The 19,915-nt window shown below is 36.0% G+C and overlaps 2 protein-coding genes across 2 annotated transcripts; both read right to left on the reverse strand.

Moving 5' to 3' along the window:
- Positions 1-7,003: 7,003 nt before the first annotated feature.
- Positions 7,004-8,272, reverse strand: LOC140768418 (transcription factor RF2a-like). The gene is made up of 3 exons (XM_073108682.1): positions 7,770-8,272; positions 7,349-7,481; positions 7,004-7,159 (listed from the first exon to the last, which is right to left on the reverse strand). Exons 1-3 carry the CDS (start codon positions 8,270-8,272, stop codon positions 7,004-7,006), a joined length of 792 nt encoding a protein of 263 aa, XP_072964783.1.
- A 4,001-nt stretch (positions 8,273-12,273) lies between these two features.
- Positions 12,274-15,782, reverse strand: LOC140768419 (transcription factor RF2a-like). Its single transcript, XM_073108683.1, has 5 exons — positions 15,334-15,782; positions 14,807-14,939; positions 12,921-13,037; positions 12,709-12,793; positions 12,274-12,617 (listed from the first exon to the last, which is right to left on the reverse strand). The coding sequence occupies exons 1-5, from the start codon at positions 15,780-15,782 to the stop codon at positions 12,274-12,276; spliced, it is 1,128 nt and encodes a 375-aa protein (XP_072964784.1).
- Between the last annotated feature and the right edge of the window lie 4,133 nt (positions 15,783-19,915).

Genomic DNA, 19,915 nt, shown 5'->3' on the forward strand with positions numbered 1-19,915 from the left:
GAAGAAAAGATAGAGGGGAAAGAGAGGAAAAGGCTGCACGTGCCTCGCATGTGTGCGCCCTTAAGTCGATGCACATGCCGGGCACATGTGCACCTAATTATTTTTGTATGGTTGTTACGGAGATGCCAAAATGGTTGGCCTATCATGCTCAGCTTGGTTGAAGAGGGCCGGCCCTAATGGCCCTTTTCACTTGTGGGGTGTCACACACCCCTAACCGCCAACCATGAATAACCGATTACAACTAGCAGGATGTAGGACTCACCATCATCGTCAACCCCTAGTATACCTCTCTCTCACTCTCTCTGATCGAATCAATCTAGAGATTGATCAGATAGAATCTCATGATAACCCTCGTAGCTATGGCTACAATGACTACTCTAGTGTCTTCAATGAAATCCCCACCATCGGCAGCACGAAATGCTGCACCACCAAGAAGAGGAAGAATTAGAAAGAAGAAGAGAGAGAGAGTTGGGAGGAGAGAGGATGGAGGAGTTGGGTCATGGTGGATAGGGGATGGATTTGAATGCTACTGCCCAGTCATTGATCGACCTCTTAGAGGGGCTCAGCTCTCCAACTTTCCAGAGCAAGAAAGAGAAAAGAGAGCAAATGAGAGAAGAGAGGATGGAGACATCACCGAGAGAGGGTGATGGGGAGTTGACATCATTTCCTAGTGGTGATAGGTAGAGTCATAGGGGGCAATTCGAGAGAGATTGAGAGAAAGAGAGAGAGAGAGAGAGAGATGAGAATGATAGAGCAAAACTTTGAAGAGAGAGAGAGGCAATGGAAGAGCTGACGATAGTGACGATGAGGCTTTTGCATTCAACTGGCAACACTTGATTTGCAGTATTTCCCGACAGTGATGGGTGGAGTTATTGGGGGTAGCTAGAGAGAGGGGTCGAGAGAAAGGAGAACGAGAGCAAAATTTTTAGAGAGGGTCAGTTGAAAGGTTGATGACAATAGTGTTACTGCCTCCATGTCGAGCTAGCCACACCTAGTTGCTGGTTCAATTGGGGAACGCGTTGTCAGAGATGGTGCTAGGTCCTATTCACACCAAGGCTAGGCTAAGGTATAACGAAGAAGAGTAAAAAGAAATAATTTAGGATTTTCAATTAACAAAATATTTAGTTTACGACAAACATTAGTTGATAAGAAGAAAATCAAATGTAGATAATGGTAGAATATAGTTGACTTTTAGATAATAGAATTAAAATTTTAAATCTTTACTAGACGAAGAACACTACTAATGAGACCTTTTCCAAACTAAAGTCAAGAACGAAGCATGTACAAACAATATAAATTTAACGTGGAAAAACTCTTATCAACAAGGGTAAAAAAATCAGGTACTATAAATTTAGCGGTTACAAGGACACTTACAAATAATGCTCATTTATAAATGTTGAAACTATGATGCAAGTTCTACACAGTTGAATAGCCTATTTACCAAAACTATCAAACTGTAATGGTATCAATACATGTCATATAATGTGTTTCTTGTACCAGGAAAAAATGAGAAGGTGCTGAGGTTAAACTAAATTTATATGATCTAGATGGTCAATCAAGATTTAAGCAATCACAAACTATTACTGTTAGAACACTTTTGCATAAGAACAAGCTAGGATTTTTTTAAAAAAAGATTTGAGTACCCAAGTAAAGAACTATTAGGATTAAGAAAAAGAAAATGAATAAATAAACTGAGAGATCAAGTAATGTTGAGGCATCAACTTGAGGGAAAAAAAAATCAAAGAAGGTGGCCTCGATCTATTTCTGCCTCAATAAAATACTCATCCGCCAAGATGGATGTGTAAAGTGTTGTGACCCCATCATAAGATCAAGAGCTAGAAAATGGCAATGTAGACATGTGTTCATAGGAAAGATAAAAGAGTCGAAATTTTATAGTCTTTGTTCCTGAATTGGTTTTGCACCCAATTCGTCACTCTTCTCATTCACAGCCTTCTGCATAGCCAAAAAAGAAAATATCATTTTTTGTTCCACAATATTTTTATAATAAATTATAATTGATAAGTAGGTTATAACGTATATGCAGTAGAATGTTCATTTCTCTATTTTTTTTTTCTTGTTATCATTTTGTGTGGAGATGTTATGCTGATACTATAGTATTCATCCTCTCTTCTTGTTTCATCAATTCAAATGTTAACAAGAACTAGACAAGAAACCCAAAATCTAGTCCATTACTCCTGCAAAATTTCAAGTTCATAAATCAAAAGCATGTCACAAGCAAACAATACATTTAATTGGAACATAGACCAAAGATGAATAGAAAAGCAGCCTACAATATTGTTAAGGCAATTAAAACCGGTTTGTGAGAATTATTTAACCATCCGAACTAAGTTTGATAAGAAAACTAAATGCAGCTAAAGGTAACATATTATTGACCCGTCTAAGAATTATTGTTGTTATTAGGTCATGTCCAAATAAGAGCAATTGTTGTTACTAGATCAACTTCCCTCATCGCTTATATTCTGCCAAGTCACTGGTCCCTTCATTCTTAGGTATGCAAGTGTTTGTTGTTCTTGCTGCATGTACACTGTCTTATGCAATCAAGTCTGATGCTCTTGCGATGTGAGTTGATCTTGTGAAAGGATATGGAGTTCCTGCTCTGTAAAGAGTGGTTGCAAAGCTTGGTTGTGGTAATATAAATGTTGTAGTTCTTCGTATGGGGGTTCTTCAAGGTTCGTCATAGCTCCAACACATGATGACATTAGGAGCATTGTGATCCTTAGCCGCTCGATTTCTTTTACCACGGCATCATTTAGGGCTGCAAGAACAACAAAGGTAAAATATAAGCCTTGATCAGTATTATAAGCATGCATGATCATACATAATAATTGTTAGAATATTAAGCTAGCCCATTTGACTAGTCAATTAGATTAATTGGCTAGTATAGAATTCAAAAAAAAATGCTTTGGTTTTGAGGTGACTCTTAGTGTTTGTATACTTTTAAATGATAGTAATCTTTGGATTCTCTAGATGATGAAAATCAAAGAGTTATATATGATAACTAAGAGTCATATAGTATATCCAAGAGTCATGTAAACCACTATATATATGTGGTCTTATCTTGTGCAAGGATATGAAGAAAAGTTTAAAGTTTTTTATCTACTTCATCTAGTGTTATACTCAATGTGTCCTACAAAGGAGAGGAGAAGGTGAAGATGGTACGGCTTCAAACTCTTCGACCAAATTTGACACGCTTCACATGAAGGACTCTGAAGTAGTTGAAGACTACTTCAATCGGGTAATCTCTATTGTTAATTAATTGAAGACTAATGGTGAGAAAATTTTAGACCAAAGAGTAGTTGAAAAAAAATTTAGAAATTTAACTAAAAAGTATGAGCATATTGTTGTTGCTATTAAGAATCTAAAGATTTATCTACTATCTCCATTGAAAGTTTATTGGGATCACTCCAATCTTATGAACATCGCATGAATCAATTTGATTCCCCTTCCTTAGAGCAAGCCTTTCAATCTCAAGTTTCATTGAGAGGAGGTTTAGAGGGAGAGGAGGACGGCATTTTGGCCGTGGGAGAGGTAGAAACAATGGAGGAAGAGGCTAAGAAAATGAAAATGACAATACATTCTCATCTACTTCAACTAGAGGTAAAGGTAGAGGACGAGGACGATATGCAGACGTCCAATGTCATCATTGTGGCAAATATGGCCATATAAAAAGAATATGTAGAAAAAGAATTGCCGAGGAGGAAAATAAAGATGCGAACTATGCTCAAGGAAATGATCAAAAGAAAGATGATGGTTCTCTTTTTCTTGTTTATAATGTACAAGAAGATGTTATTAATGATATTTGGTACGTTGATAGTGGTTGTAGTAACCACATGACAGTGAACAAATATGCTTTTGTCACTTTGGATGAATCTATCCAAAGTGAGGTTCACATTGGCAATAACAACAAGCTACCGGTCAAAGGGAGTGGTGACATTCTTGTCAAAACAAATAAAGGTGTCAAATACATTACTAATGTCTTCTATGTTCTAGATCTTAAGCAAAATCTTTTGAGTGTTGGACAACTTCTTTCTAAAGGTCATGATGTTCTCTTCAAGGAAGACTCATGCGAAATTAAGGACAAGAACAATATTCTTATAACTAAAGTGAAGATGACACCAAACAAGATGTTTCCCTTGAAGATACAAAGTGAAGTTCTTCCATGCTTCAACACCATCATAAAGGATGAGTCATGGTTTTGGCATCTCCGGTATGGTCATTTGAGTTTTAGCTCTCTTTCTCACATGTGTAAGAAACATATGGTACGAGGCATGCCAAATATTCATCAACATGATCAAGTATGTGAATGGTGTGCATTTGGAAAACATCATCGAGACTCTTTTTCAAGTGGAAAAGCTTGGAGAGCATCCAAACCTCTTGAGCTTGTTCATACTAATCTATGTGGCCCTATGCACACAACATCCATTGGAGGTAATCGTTATTTCCTTACCTTCATTGATGATTATAGTAGAAAGACATGGATTTATTTTCTTCAAAAAAAGAGAGATGTATTGAACAAGTTTAAAGAATTCAAGGCCTTAGTCGAAAAGCAAAGTGAATATATCTTAAAAACTTTGCGTTCCGATCAAGGAGGTGAATATAATTCACAAGATTTTATCTCTTTCTTCAAAGAGCATGGCATAAAATATCAAGTTACTACTCGCTATACACCACAACAAAATGGAGTGGCGGAAAGGAAGAACCGGACTATTATGGAGCTTGCTAGAAGCATGTTAAAGGCAAAAGGAATGCCTAATACATTTTGGGCCGAAGCCGTTGCATGTGCAGTCTATCTTTTGAATCGTGCAACTTCCAAAAGTGTGCATGATATGACACCTCAAGAAGCTTGGAGTGGACACAAGCCTTGTGTTGCTCACTTGAGGGTTTTTGGAAGCATTGCCTATGTGCATGTGCCTAATGAAAAAAGGAAGAAATTGGATGACAAATCTGAAAAATATATTCTTATAGGCTATAGTGAAATGTCCAAAGCCTATAAACTCTTTAATCCACTTACTAAGAAGGTTATTATAAGAGATGTAAAATTTAATTAAGGAGAATCTTGGGGGTGGGATGGAAAAGAGAAAAGAAAATATTCTATTATTGCAGGTGAAGAAGAAAGTCAAGATGGTGATCTTGGAGAAGAAGAAAGGGCTCCGCCTACTTCCTTGTCTTCTTCTTCCACGTCATCTTCAACGTCTTCATCATCGGAGTCTCTTCCAAGGAAGACAAGAAGCATTAGAGATATCTATGAAGCTGCAAGAGAAGTATCATATGATGATATGAGCAACTTTGCACTATTTATTGATGCAGATCCTATCACTTTTGAGGAGGCTTCAGACCAACAAAAATGGAGGCATACTATGGATCAAGAAATTGATTCAATCACAAAAAATGATACTTGGGATCTTGTAGATCTTCCTACTAGACACAAACCAATAGGTGTTAAATGGATCTACAAGACCAAGTTGAATGAAAAAGGTGAAGTTGAGAAGCACAAGGCTCGATTGGTAGCAAAAGGCTACAATCAAAAGAAGGTACACATGGTGGGTTTTTAATTACATGCATTTATGTTGATGATTTGATCTTCAATGGTCTAAATTATTGTGAAGCTTTCAAGAAAAGCATGATGCATGAATTTGAGATGACAGACATGGGACTTCTACATTTCTTTCTTGGCATTGAAGTTAAACAAAGTGGAGACAAAATTTCCATCTCACAAAAGAAGTATGCAACGGATCTCTTGAAGAGATTCCGAATGGAAGGTGCTTCACCTATAAGCACACCAATGGAGGTTGGCTTAAAATTAAGCAAGCAAGGTGATGATAAATCTGTAGATGCTACTCTTTATAGAAGTCTTGTTTGTAGTCTCATGTATTTAACAGGTACAAGACCAAATATTTTGTGCACTATTAGTCTTTTAAGCAGATTTATGGAAACACCAAGAAAATGTCATTGGAATGCTGGGAAAAGAATTTTGAGATATATTAGTGGTACATTGGATGAAGGTATTACTTATAAAAGTACTAACAATTCATGTTTAGTTGGTTATTGTGATAGTGATTGGGGTGGAAGCACCAACGATAGCAAGAGTACTTCCGGCTATGTTTTCAATGTCGGCTCCGGTGCAATCTCATGGTCTTCAAAGAAGTAAAATGTTGTCGCTCTGTCTACTGCAGAAGCAGAGTATATTGCTTTGTCGTTAGCAGGTTGTCAAGCATTATGGCTAAGGTGGATTTTGGAAGAACTCAAGCATCCACAAGGAAAAGGCACAAATTTATTTTGTGATAACAAATTAGCAATTGTACTCACAAAGAACCCGGTCTTCCATGGTAGAAGCAAGCATATTCGAGTTAGGTATCATTTCATTCGAGATTTGGTCAAAGATGGTGAGATCGAGGTCAAGTATTGCAAGACTCAAGATCAATTAGCAGACATACTCACCAAAGCTCTCAAGATGGATACCTTCACCAAATTGAAGAAGAAACTCGGTGTGGAAATGGTTTAGCTTAAGAGGAAAATGTTAGAATATTAAGCTAGCCCATTTGACTAGTCAATTAGATTAATTGGCTAGTATAGAATTAAAAAAAAATGCTTTGGTTTTGAGGTGACTCTTAGTGTTTGTATACCTTTAAATGATAGTAATCTTTGGATTCTCTAGATGATGAAAATCAAAGAGTTATATATGATAACTAAGAGTCATATAGTATATATAAGAGTCATGTAAACCACTATATATATGTGGTCTTATCTTGTGCAAGGATATGAAGAAAAGTTTAAAGTTTTTTATCTACTTCATCTAGTGTTAAGAGAACAATCTTCTTCTCTTGAGTTTACCATCACCTTCTCCTAACAATAATAAGCAAGGCATACAAAAAACATATAGTATTACAAGGTTATTCTAATAACTAGCTAGAACACTTGAACATTATATAGATGACAAAAATATAGATGCAAAAGCTTTAAAGACCAATAGAAATTTATTTGATCAGGATATAAGTGAGGAGAACTTAGCAATAAAACAAGGCTGAGTAGCATACTTGAATAGTAAAATCTTACCATCTTGGAAGTAAATTTGTTGCTCAACAAATTGGAGTTGCAGCTTCAATTGAGTGTTTTCAGCCATCAGTTCAGTAGTGTCACTCTATCAATGCAAGCCAATGAAAATGAAAAGTGAAAACAAATTAAAACCTATTTGCAGCATTTACCTACAATTTCCTCTTACTCGGAAGATATCAATATTTTCTACAAGTTAGTTGATTAAGCTTTCTTGATTTATCCTTCCTTTCCTTATAATAAGAGATATCGTACATATATATATATATATACATACCTGTACCAAGGATATCTGAGTGGACAAAATAGTGGCTTCCGTTTGTAGAGCTTGCACCCTTTGCTCAAGCACAGTCATATATTGCATTCTCTTTTCCTTTGATCTTATAGTTGACTGTTTGTTTGCCCACATCCTGTCACAGAGAATGAAGGTCAGTGAAACGAATATTGTCACAAGGAGCAAACACTATCCAAATAGAATTTGAGATAATATAATTAGAAGCATAAAGGTGAGAGATAATGAAGGGTGACAAAGATGATGATGGGCATATATAAAAATAGCTTTAAACAATTATATATAAAACAACATTAAAGTAAGTCATATAGCTTGACAATAAATAATGAAGATCAAATAATATCTTGAACAATCAGATTTGACTTCTAATTTTTCAATATCATTATAACAAATAGATTAATTAAACCTCTTTGCTTTCTGGGGGTCTACAACAGCAATGTTATCAAGCTTTTCTACTGGCATGGCCTTCCTCTTCTCTGTCGGCGACAACCCCTCCATACTTAACTCAGAGCTACAAGAGAAAGACTCATCGATAGACTGGCTATATTTGTGCGTCTCCCTTGGTCTCAACCTCGGCCTCCCGCCACAACTCAAAGCTAAACTCTTATCCTGCGAATGAGGAGGATCGACTATAGCCTCTGTAGATAGCGGCTCCAAGGGCTCATCTTCTAATAATTGGGAAAGTTCTTCAAAAGAAGAGTTGCACTTCTCAAGATCATCCAACATGGAGAACAACTCTTCATCATCATCATCATTGTCGAGGGCGTAAAGGTTGCAAATGGAGTTTATGTCATCGGGGAGGTTTATGATCTCCGACTGGGCAAGGCGGTGGCCAGAGAATTTTGTTGGTAAATCTAGTATTTGGTTAATGTCGTGACCATGGCAATCATGGCCAGACTCATGCTCCATTGCTAATACCAGAGAGATGTGAAGAAAGGTGGACATTATAAAGAGAAGGAATGGTGAAGGATTTGAAGAAGACAAAATTGGGAATAGTTTTAAGTCAGTAAACAAGGTTGGATTGTTGCACATCAATTTTTCGGTTTCTCATACCACAGTGAGTTGTAATGCTTGAAAAAAAATTGGGTTGCCATATTTGATTATTCCTACACATTAAATGAGATACATGTATCTTCCCTTAGCTAGTACGTACCAACAATTATGGTAAATTCCATCGGATATGTTAGGAATCAGTAAAGATGGTAACTATGACATAAAATAATCTAAGTTATGCCGAGTCAAGAAGAGTAGTTTGATAGATTAGTATGAGAAAACTTCCCTACCTATTGGGCAAAAACAATACATATATATGTATATATGTGTGTGATCTCTTAAAGCAACTTCAACCGGTCTCCAAATTCCAAATTCCAAATTTAGAGCCTGGGGAGCTCCAACCGGGCTCCAATACGAGCTCCAAATTTTGAGCCCCACCAAAAAAATGGAGTCCGGCTCTATTTATCTTTTTAGCTTTTTAAAAATACTAAATTTGCTCGATAATTATTGCATTCAATAATTTTAATTTCATCTATATCCTTTATTAAATAATCTAGTTAGTTAAACTGAGTATATAATTAGTTTTACTAAACGGTTTTTAACAAAAATAATACCATTAGAAATGTCTCATCGAGTCCTTTAAAATGAGTCTAATATTAAATTATTTTTGATTTAATTTAAATTTTAAATTTTTTTTTATAAAAATGAGTCTAATAAATTATGTGTCCTAAAATATAATTACTCAAAATTATTTCCCAACGTAATATTAAATATTAAAATATATCAGATATGAAATACATCAAACATGAAATACATCAAATAAAAATTATATTAAAATTTATATTCCTTCATTCTCGTGCCTCTACTATAAGTGTTTAATCAGTGCATTTCGAAGCTCAAAATGAGCATCTATTTTGGATATTTTTATGTCGAGCAAGAAATCGTTGAAATCGTTCATCATCATTGGCATCCAGCTCTTCAACGACTGGAGATTGAGTAAAATCAACAATATCAGGTTCCTCGTCCTATTCATCCTCCACAGTCATATTGTGTAGTATCACACAAGTCATATTGTTTTTATTATGAAATGTTAATTTTTGCTTATTTTATGTAATATAATTTTAATATTTCTAGTTAATAACATGTAATGCTTATTTTGATATTTATTTCGTGTAATGTAATTTCGATGCGTTTAATTAAAAAATTAATAATTTAAAATTACTTCTAAAACTATTGAATATTAGTCTTATTTTAGAGATCTCAATGAGTTTTCTAACCATATATTTTTTATTAAAAAATAATAACATTAAGAGGACATATTAAGTAATTTAATATAGCTAATATAAATATATATATATATATTATATTATTATTTTAATAAATATGAAGTCCGCTGTGATGGAGTGCACCGGACTCTTGCTCCATTTTTGACTCCATATTTAGAGCCTTTGCATCCATCCGTTGGAGACACTCTAATATACTTTGTTGCCTATTTATATATGATGATAGCTCACATTGAGACAGATAACAAATGTAGATTCTAGACTACAGCCCGTTGGCATTTTCGATCCTAAGAGCAAGGTTGTAATCGACGAGGAAGCAAGAAGTGAGAAGAGTGACTCTTGGGCCGTTCCATTTTCTTCTCAATGACGAGGCAAAAATGCAGACAGTTTTATGTATTATATGTAGACTTCGAGGGAGAGAAGAAGACAGAAATGACCTTCTATAACCTAAATGACAGAAAGGACTACAGAAGTTCCAGCTAAAATTGTAGAACATCTTGAATTTTTCAATGGATTTCCTTTTTGACAGACAGATCATGCTCTTCCCCTCTTTGACTAAAACTTCCTTGCTGTGGATTTCTTGCAAATGTAAAAAATGAGGAGAGAGAAGTTTATTTTCGTTAAGAATGATATTAGATTTTTAATGGAAAGTTGTCATATACATTAATTAATTTAATTGTGTGTATAAAACGATCAAAATTAAAAAAAGAAAAAGAAAAAAAGTCCACGACGCTAAAAGGGCTAGCATGTCATGCCTAGCTTGGTTGAGCATAGCCCTAATGATCCTGTTTCACTTGGGTTATGGCATGTCATTAGGGGTGAAAACGAATTAGATACAGATTAGATAGCGGTCAACCCATATTTATTTGGATTCATATTTTTAGTCCGGATACGAATTCGAAATTGAATTTTAAACTAATTATGATCTTTTACGTAATTAACACAAAAATATTACGATTTTCATAAAAAATTTATTTTTTTTATGTCAAATATATATAAAATTAGAGAAATTAATCTCTACAAATAATATATAACACATCATTAGTAATAATATCAATATTCACTATTTAAATAAGCAAACTAAAAACTACAAATCTTTTAAAAAAATATGTGGATAAACGGATATCTGATATCTGTATCCGAGTCCAAAATTATATTCGACCCGTATCTGAATCAGTATCCGATTTTTTTTAAAAAAATTATATCCGTATATAAATCAAATAGAAAATTTTTATTCAAATATGATCCAAAATCGAGTCGGATAGCAAGGCGAGTCGAAGTTAATCCGACCAGTTTTCAACCCCATGTGTCATGTGCCCTCAAGCACTGACCACAATCGATTGGGTGGAATCTGATAACCCTTGTAGCTATGGCTACAATAACTCCTCTGGCATCTTCAGCAATTGCACCACTGATGGTGGCATGATGATGCTACACCACCGTTAGCGATGCGAGGGTGCGATAGCATAGTGGCTAGGAGGAGGAAGGAAGAGAAAGAATTTGGAAGAAGAAGAAAGAGAGTAGAGAGAAGGAGAGAGAATGGAGAAGGGAGGAGGAGCTAGGTCGTGGGGAATGGATTTGACTACAACTGCCCAGTCATCGATCAATCTCTAGTCGGGGCTCAACTCTCCAACCTACCAGAGCAAGAAAGAGAGCGAGAAGGAAGACAAAGGAACATAGAAAGCTCACCGAGAGAGGGTGGTGGGGAGTTGGAATCATTTCCCAATGGTAATGGGTAGAGTCACCGAGGACTATTAGAGAGAGAAGAGGTGGAAGGCTAATGATAGTGGCGATGAGGCCTTCACGACCAACTGGCAGCACCCGATTTGCGGCATTCCTTGTAGCTGATGGGTAGAGTCATTGGCGATAGCTAGAGAGAGAGAGGAGAATAAGAGAGAGGAAAACTTGTAGAGAGAGAGAGAGTTGAATGGCTGACAACGGCTGCCGCAAGTGCGTTGTCAAACATAGTAAGCCTATTTAACGGGATACTAAACGACATAACGACAAAATTAAAAAGAAAATGGGGAAAAAGTCTCATTTGCAAAGAAAACTAAAACCAGGTTTGACTCACAAAAATGAAAATAAGTAGATTTTTTGTACAAATAACCTAAACTATTTTTAGTCAATTTCCCTGGCTTTTATAAGATGCAAGCCTGATTGTGACTTGGGATTATGGAATTGTTGGAGACGTGCATTTTATTGTAATATAATTTTCTTCTTCTTTTTTCTTTGTTAATTTCAGGTCGTAGAGAGGATCTGTTCAACTTATCTGTGCCAATTTATATCCGTGAGTATTGCTGCTCTATAACAAATTTGATTTTCTTCAAAAACATATTTTACTTACATCATCTCTAGAGCAGATTTTTATTTGACGAACATTTTTGCTTGCCTTTTCCCGGGGACATTGTCTTTTTCATCTTGTTTGAAGCTCCATAACTCAAGAAACTTAATGAAACTAGCTTACATAGCCATGACCAACCATACTTACTTTAAGAAGATCAAGCAAAATTAATTATTAGTTTACGAGAAACATTTAGCAGTCTGAACTTATTAGCTGATAAGAACAAAACCAAATGGAGGTCCGTGCTAGAATATGGTTGAATTTTGCGCAGCTACTCTCCTGGCAATCTTCCATTAGTTGTTGTAAGAGCCATTATTGTTGTTATGATCAAATCTTTTCTCATGCCTCGTAGTCTGAGAAACCAGCGGACCCTTCATTCTCAGGTCTCCAAGTGCTTGCAGTTGTTGCTGCAAATCGAGTGTAGGTTGCAGCAGCGGGTTATGCCCTTCTGGTGTGAGTTGATGTTGTGGAAGGATCTGGAGTTGCCTCCCTTGGCTATGGTGATGATAGAATTGCTGCAGCTCTTCATATGAGGGCTCTCCAAGGTTCATCATGGGTACAGCTCCATCATTTGACGACATCTGGCTTGTTGCAATCCTTAGCCAATTAATTTCCTCTTTCAAGGCATCATTTAGAGCTGCAAAAGAGAGAATATCATCAAATCAGAATCCAAACCTTTATTAAGGTTTTCAAGTGTATATAATATGTATATATATATATAATGTTACCATCTTGAAAGTGAATCTGCTGCTTGATGGATTGCACATAGAGCTTCATCTCACTGTTTTCAGCGATCAGTCCAATAATGTCATTCTATCAATTGCAGGCCAATAAAGTGTAAAAAAAACAGATGTAAGTATGATTAAACCAAAAAGTTAGTTTATTAAATCTTTCTAGCTTTATCTTTGTTTTCTTTATTTTAAAGAGCTATTGTTCATACCTGCATCTGCATTAACTGAGTTGATAATAAAGTGGATTCTACTTGCAGAGCTTGTGCCCTTCGCTGAAGCTGAGCCTTATTGTATGGCTTTCTGTTTCCCTTCCACATTCTGTCACACTGAACAGGGAAAATAATTTAGGACCGAAATCATTCTTTTTATTAGGTTAACGCATTAATTACCTATGTGATGCAGTTAATTTACAAGAACTAATACAGAAAAGAAGAAAAAAAACTCACAGAAAGATATAAGATTTTTTACGTAGATAAAATTAAAGTGACCTCTCGGAATCACACCGCCAGCTTCTACTCTCTCTCTCTTTCTCTCAAGTTATACTGGAACCTCCTAATCTTTCATATTTATAGATGTTCGTATCAGATGAAAGGAGAGTTCAATTAAGTTTAGGGTTAAACGAACAAGGAAGGTATTAGTACTTTTCTAATAGGCTTTGGATTCACAATCCTAATAGTAAAAGGAAAACAAAAAAATATAGTAAGTAGATTAACCAGACCTCTTCGCTAGCCCCTTTAGGTCTACAAAAGAACATCACCGCCAGCGACGTCGGGCCCTCCATGCTTATGATCTCCACGCGTGGGTCCGGCGGTAGCGGAGGTTTCTTGGTGGGAAATCCGGCATATATAATTGGTTAATTCCATGACCATGCAATTATGGCCAGTTTCGTCCATGGCTAATTCTAATACAAGAAACCCAATCCCCTCAATTTACCAAGGAGATGTAAAGAGAACGAATGGTGAAGGATTTGAATGAAGACCAAAATGATCAGCATAATTTTAGTCAGTAGACAACGTTGGGTTGTTTGCTGCACATCGATGTTGCGGTTTCCGCTGAAGAAGATTGGCTTGCATTCTTTTCAATCCACTAGATAAAGGTTATCCGTCGAGTTTTTGTTTTAAGTTTGCTCATATAATATTATATTAACTACACCCAAGTAAGTGAATTATAAGCAGTCATTAGACCTTCATTATATATCTTCCATCAGTCCATGTAGAACACATTGATGTAATCAGATCTCACCTCACCCCTCCTCTCTTATATTCTCTAAAAAGTCATTAGCTCCTTCATCCTCAGGTGCGTGCTTGCTGCTCTTGCTGCAAGTACAGTGTCTTGTTACAGTGTGAGTTGATGCTGTGGAAGGATTTGGAGTGGCTGCAGCTAGCTCTTGATCATATGATGGTTCGATCTCCAAGGTTCATCATAGGCATAGCTCCACCATTTGATGCCATCTCGCTCATTGCGATCCTTAGCCGCTTGATTTCCTCTGTCAGAGCATCATGCAACGCTGCAGGAACAAATAAGGAGAGAAGATCTTCAAATCAGATCACGTTGTAAAACAAATATAAACCTTAATCAATATGTTAAGCATGCCAATTCCGCATATGACATACAAAAGGCATATAGTTACATAAGGTTAGATTTGATCATATAATATATTTGATCATTGCATACATTAGAAAAGAGGAGAATTTACTAATTAAAAAGGTAGATTAGCAAATACTTGAGCAGTAGAATTTTACCATCTTGGAAGTAAATCCTTTGCTCGACGGAATGCAGTCGCAGCTTCAGCTCAGTATTTTCAGCCGTCAGTCCGATGGTGTGACTCTATCATTACATGCCAAAAAGGAAACAGTATCTTCTTCTTCAAAGAATATTTAGTTCGGTTCTACATATCAAACTAGTATTAAATGCAAAGCATATCTTTTCCTTCTCATCCAAAAAGTAAAGTGATGACAAATCAAAGTTTCAATTGGGTTCTCCCTCTCTCGTAAAGAAAACCAAAAATTAGGACAAACATGCAAAAAATAAGGTAAAACCAGTTTAGCTTTCGATCCGAATTGCTCTAAGATCTATTAATTATACATATCTATACCTCTATCAATGATATCTTAGTTGCCAACATTGTAATTTCTGTTTGCAGAGCTTGCACTCTCCTCTCAAGCTCAGCCTTGTATTGTATTTTTCTTTCCTTTGATCTTGCAGCTGATTGCCTGTTTTCCAACATCCTGTCACATAATACCACAAGTTCAAAATAGTATTACTAATTTTGCAAGCAGTAGATGTAAAAGGATTGATTGTGGTTGAATATATAACCAGGTATTTCAGTTATAGATCCGAGTAGAATATCTAAGCAGGCATTGAGATTGTATAAGCAGAAGTTATCTATCCAAAACTCTGACATAGACGTAAAGGGGAGCTACTTGTAGCAAATTAAAAAAAAATGATGAGAGGATTATATGAACATAATAATGGTAGTTTTTACCGAACTAATAGTATCTAACTGTCATGGTGGAATAGCTCGATCGATAATAATAGACATGAAGATTAGAAAATAATAACAGAAACAAGTCTATGCCCGTATTTTCCTCAATATCATCATAGATAATAGATTAATCAAACCTCTTTGCTCTCTTGGGATCTACAAGAGCAATGTTAGCAAGTTTCTCCACTGACATGGCTTTCCTCGTCTCCGCCGGAGACAGGCCCTGCATACTTAACCTGAGAAGCTGGGAGTTAAAAGACGAAGACTCATCCATAGACCGGCCATGTTGGTGCCTCAGCCTCGAACAAGGAGGAGGAGAAAGAGCAGATGCCCCTACAGCCGCCGCTTCTTCCCCCTGATATGGCTCCAAAGGCTCGCCTTCCAGCACTCCGGAAATTTCCTCACACGAAGAGTTGAACTTCTCCATATCTTTCAACAAGAAGAACAACTCGTCGTCGTCATTGTCATTGCCGTCGGAGAGGCTTATGATCTCCGAGTGGGTGCAGCGGTGGCCGGTGTTTCTTGGTCGAGTATCCGGGATTTGGTCGATGCCATGATCATGGGAATCATTGCCAGTCTCGTCCATGGCCAAAAATTATGACTACAAGAGATGCCGAACAAAAAGTAGTGCAAGGGAGATGTGAAGAAAGGTGGTCACTATAAAGAGGACGAATAGCATAATTTTAGTTAGTAAACAACTTGGATTTGCACCACATCAATGTTTTGTTTCAGGTTTTTCAATTCATACCACACACAGTGAGTTGTAAGAAGATTGGTTAAGGCATTCATTCACTTCCTACTAGATAAGTTTATTCATTTTCCTCTATTGTACCCCGTACCCGATTAATCTTACTCATTGAGTAAGATTCATGCATCTTCTAAATTCGGCAAGTTTAACTCTAAGGATATAAATGGTGCCATATTTTGCTTCTTCAAATTTATTTGTTTCATTTAAATTGTATGTTTTGTGCCATATATACACTACGGTCAAATCTGTACTGCATTTATAAATCGACAGCAAACACGAGTTATTTTCAGTGGTGAGTTGATTGTGTCTTGGTGCTCAGTGGATAATTTGGTCTAATCCACCAAATTGGTTCAAAGGAAAAGGCTCTCTCGTCTACTGTTTTTGACTGTATAAAGATAGCAGAATATATCAGAGAGAAAGAAATCCAAGTTCATACAAAGGAATGTCATGAATCTTTTTATAATTAGACCTTTTTCTTTTCCTTCTTAGAGCCGATAGGTAAATAGTAGATGAGAGAGCCCCTTTGAACAACTTCCGTGAAATTAAATTTAGACGATAGTAGCACTAAGACACAATCCACCTCACCAAGAAAATAACTCCCAGTGTATGGCACAACCTTACAATTTCATGAACAAATAAATTTAACGATGCAAAACATGGCATAGAAAGTTGCCAAATAATGCATGAATCTTATTCAATGAGTATGATTAATCAAATATGAGACAAAAGAGGAAGTTGAATAATCTTATATATATACCTGTACAACTCACTGCCACTGTGGTATGAGAAACCTGAAACATTGATGTGCAACAAATCCAACTTTGAATACGAACATCATTGCTCATTCAGAAATGTTGAAATTGTGAACAAGTTCCACACAATTAAATGAGCAAACTACTGTAATGACATCAGTACATCTAATCATATAATATGTTTCTTGCACCAGAAAAAAGAAACATTTCTAAGCAATCAAGAAAAGAGAGAGAGAGAGAGAGAGAGAGAGAGAGAGAGAGAGAGAAGGTGGATCTTAAACTAAATATATATGATCTTGACGGTCAATCAAGATTTAAGCAATCACACACTTCTACTGTTAAAACAACCTATACATATCTTGATACGTTCCCTGCCATCAAGTATTATGAAGAAAATGATTGGGAAAGAAAAGGTGAAAGAATCCAAAATGGATTAGGACATGCAAGAAGTGAGAAGAATGGGGCTATTGCGTACGTCTTGCCATTTTATCAACGAAGGCTTAGACGCAGAAGTCATATATAGTACATATAGACTTCAAGAGAGAGGGATGGAAGAATCATTTCATGATTTTGGAAACTAGGTTTTATTATCGAAATGAAAGAAAAGATTCTGAGAAATTGCAGATAAATTTGACTAACATCTTAAATGATCGAATTGGTCCATTTTAAAAAACGAATAAGGAAAATATACTGAGAATACCCCTTATGAACTAAATGAACTCGTTCAGAAGAGGTGGTTCTATGGACCTTGTTGGTGAGTGCATGCAAGTGATGAACTCTATATGCTAGTTTGTTGGCCTCAATGCCTATTATTTATTTACATCAACCACTTATATGCCCTCACAATCTCTATGAAGAGAGGGAAATATGTAAAGAAATGATACTGATGCTGCTATTGACGAAAATAATATTATTGACCTTGATAATAATAATAATAATAATAATAATAATAATAATATAACTTGTTATTACTGGCAGGCTCAACATTTCTAAGGCATAAGCAAAAATGTTAAATAGGGTATTTCCTGAATAAATAATACTAAATTATAATACACATTAAAATTATTTTTTCTTCCATTTTTATTACTAAAGTAGAACCAAGTGATCTCCTTATATAGAAATGGAAGAATATAAGGCTCTTTATAATTTTTCTTATTTACAGAAGGATATCTATATATCTAGAGTAAATTATATGTATTTAAAAAATACACGGCCCCTTTCGGCCATGTTTATTGATCATGACAATGAGAATTATTTGTTGAATAACTAGATCAAGCCAAGTGTGAACTAACTTTGAAATATGAGATACTATGAAAATAGAATGATGTAAAACGTTGGCAGGCCAAGATGTCACTAGCATGGTTAGACAATCAAGCATGCGGACATGGCCTATCATCATGTAAGATTTTTATACAGTTGGCAATGTGAAGTGTGTTTCAAAATATTCTTAATATGTAACTTTTGTCTAAAATTTTTGTATAAGCATATGCACAAATTGCTATAAGGTTCACGAAGAAAATTCCAAATGGACCAAAAAATTCTCGGATGTTGTTCAAACGTCATTTAGAGCAGTTTTAAATAAAGAGACTTTTTAAGTTACAGAAATTTAAAGTTTAGTTCGAATAGAAATTATGAAAAAGAGTAGACGATTTTTGTCTTTGGCACTCAAACACCTACCCTTAGCATTTGAATGCATCTACTGTTTTGATTTTTATATCTTAATTTTGGTAACTTCATGGACTACTTTTTAGGGCTACATGGATTTTTTTTTCATGAAGAGGCATTTAAATGAGTTTTAATCTAACCGTAGATACTCGTCCATTATTATTTCTGAGATAATTTTAGATAATCATAACAACTTTGGACGAAACATATTGAATTGCTCTCAACTTAATGCATCTACGTCAAATTATAAAAAATTACGTCTCAAGTAACATTCGTAAGTGTTATTGAGGTCAATAAATGGGTTATGAGAGTTGATGCATCAAAGTGTCTAACAAGTAAGATTATTACAAACTAAGTCATGCACATTAGCAAGTGATTTATAAGATTTTTGTAACTGTTATAAGTTTTAGTATTTAGTTTAGATCTGGGTTTGGATCTTTCATTTTTCATCCAATTTAGGATTTTTCATATAAAAATCTATATTTGGGATTATAATTTCATTCTTTATCTTTCATATCTATTTAATAAATAACGTGTCATAGACTAATCTCTTAGGGTATTTAAATTATAATTTTTAATTAGTGTCAAAGCAGGACTGTTACCCTAGAGAGATTCTCTAGGTGAAGAATTTTCATAGGGATAGACAATCCTCACTTTCTTCCATTAGACTTGCTTATTTGATCGAGCAAACTATTTCCACTAGAAGGTAAGAATGCATGCATATTTAAAATATTTAGATGAAAAGATTTTGTTGTCTATAGTGTAGGGTTGAAAACCTCCTACTCATGAAGTAGATAAGAAAATTGTTGAGAAACCTATTGGTCTTTGGGATAAAGTTGATTATAAGAAAACTGATTGGAATAGTAAAGTGATAAATACCATTTTCAGCTAGGTTTTTTCCGATGAATTTTGTCAAATTTCTACTTGTAAATTGCCACGAATGCATGAGATATTCTTAAGACTACTCATGGGGGTACTACCACTATCTATAATAACCCAAGGTAAAAAAAAAAAATTTCTTCACTGCATGGCACGATAGCTTCGTGCCATGCAGTGGCAGTTGGGAAGGGCACCATGCGCCCCAAGCGCTAGCCCGGCCAACCTGGCCGAGCCAGCTGGCATAGTGGGCCCCATCGCCGCAGCCTCCCTCCCCACCGCCTCTCTCCTTTTTCTTCCTCTCTCTCTCTCTCTTTCTTTTACGGGCTCTCTCTCACCTTTCTCTCTTTCCCCCTCTCTCAAACACTCTTTCTCTCTCTCTCTACCCGCTACCGCCATCACTCCGTCGACCTACCGTTGCCGTCGCTACCTCCACTAACGCCGGTGAGCCTCCCTACTTCTCTCCTCTCTTCTCTCTCTCTCTCTCTCTCTCTCTCTCTCTCTCTCTCTCTCTCTCTCTCTCTTTGTCGGCTTCCTCTCGTGACCACCAGAGGATTGAGACGTCAAGGAGAGGCCGACCGCTGGGTGGCCACTAACGGCCGCACCCCTCCCCCACGGCCCAACCCTCTCCTTCCTTCTGCTTTCTTCTTCTTCTTCTTCTTCTTCTTCTTCTTCTTC

Source organism: Typha angustifolia, chromosome 10, assembly GCF_048772165.1.
Source record: "Typha angustifolia cultivar Huaian chromosome 10, ASM4877216v1, whole genome shotgun sequence".
Lineage (NCBI taxonomy): Eukaryota > Viridiplantae > Streptophyta > Magnoliopsida > Poales > Typhaceae > Typha > Typha angustifolia.

Excerpts from the sequence above, each read along its gene's own strand:
- LOC140768419 (XM_073108683.1), bottom strand. The coding sequence starts at position 15,782 with ATGGACGAGACTGGCAATGATTCCCATGATCATGGCATCGACCAAATC. Across the intron at positions 14,940-15,333 it reads GATCCCAAGAGAGCAAAGAG|GATGTTGGAAAACAGGCAAT; the intron begins GTTTGATTAATC and ends ATTATGTGACAG. Across the intron at positions 12,618-12,708 it reads GCAGATTCACTTTCAAGATG|CTCTAAATGATGCCTTGAAA; the intron begins GTAACATTATAT and ends TCTCTTTTGCAG.
- LOC140768418 (XM_073108682.1), bottom strand. The coding sequence starts at position 8,272 with ATGGAGCATGAGTCTGGCCATGATTGCCATGGTCACGACATTAACCAA. Across the intron at positions 7,482-7,769 it reads GACCCCCAGAAAGCAAAGAG|GATGTGGGCAAACAAACAGT; the intron begins GTTTAATTAATC and ends TCTCTGTGACAG. Across the intron at positions 7,160-7,348 it reads CTCAGATATCCTTGGTACAG|AGTGACACTACTGAACTGAT; the intron begins GTATGTATATAT and ends TTGCATTGATAG.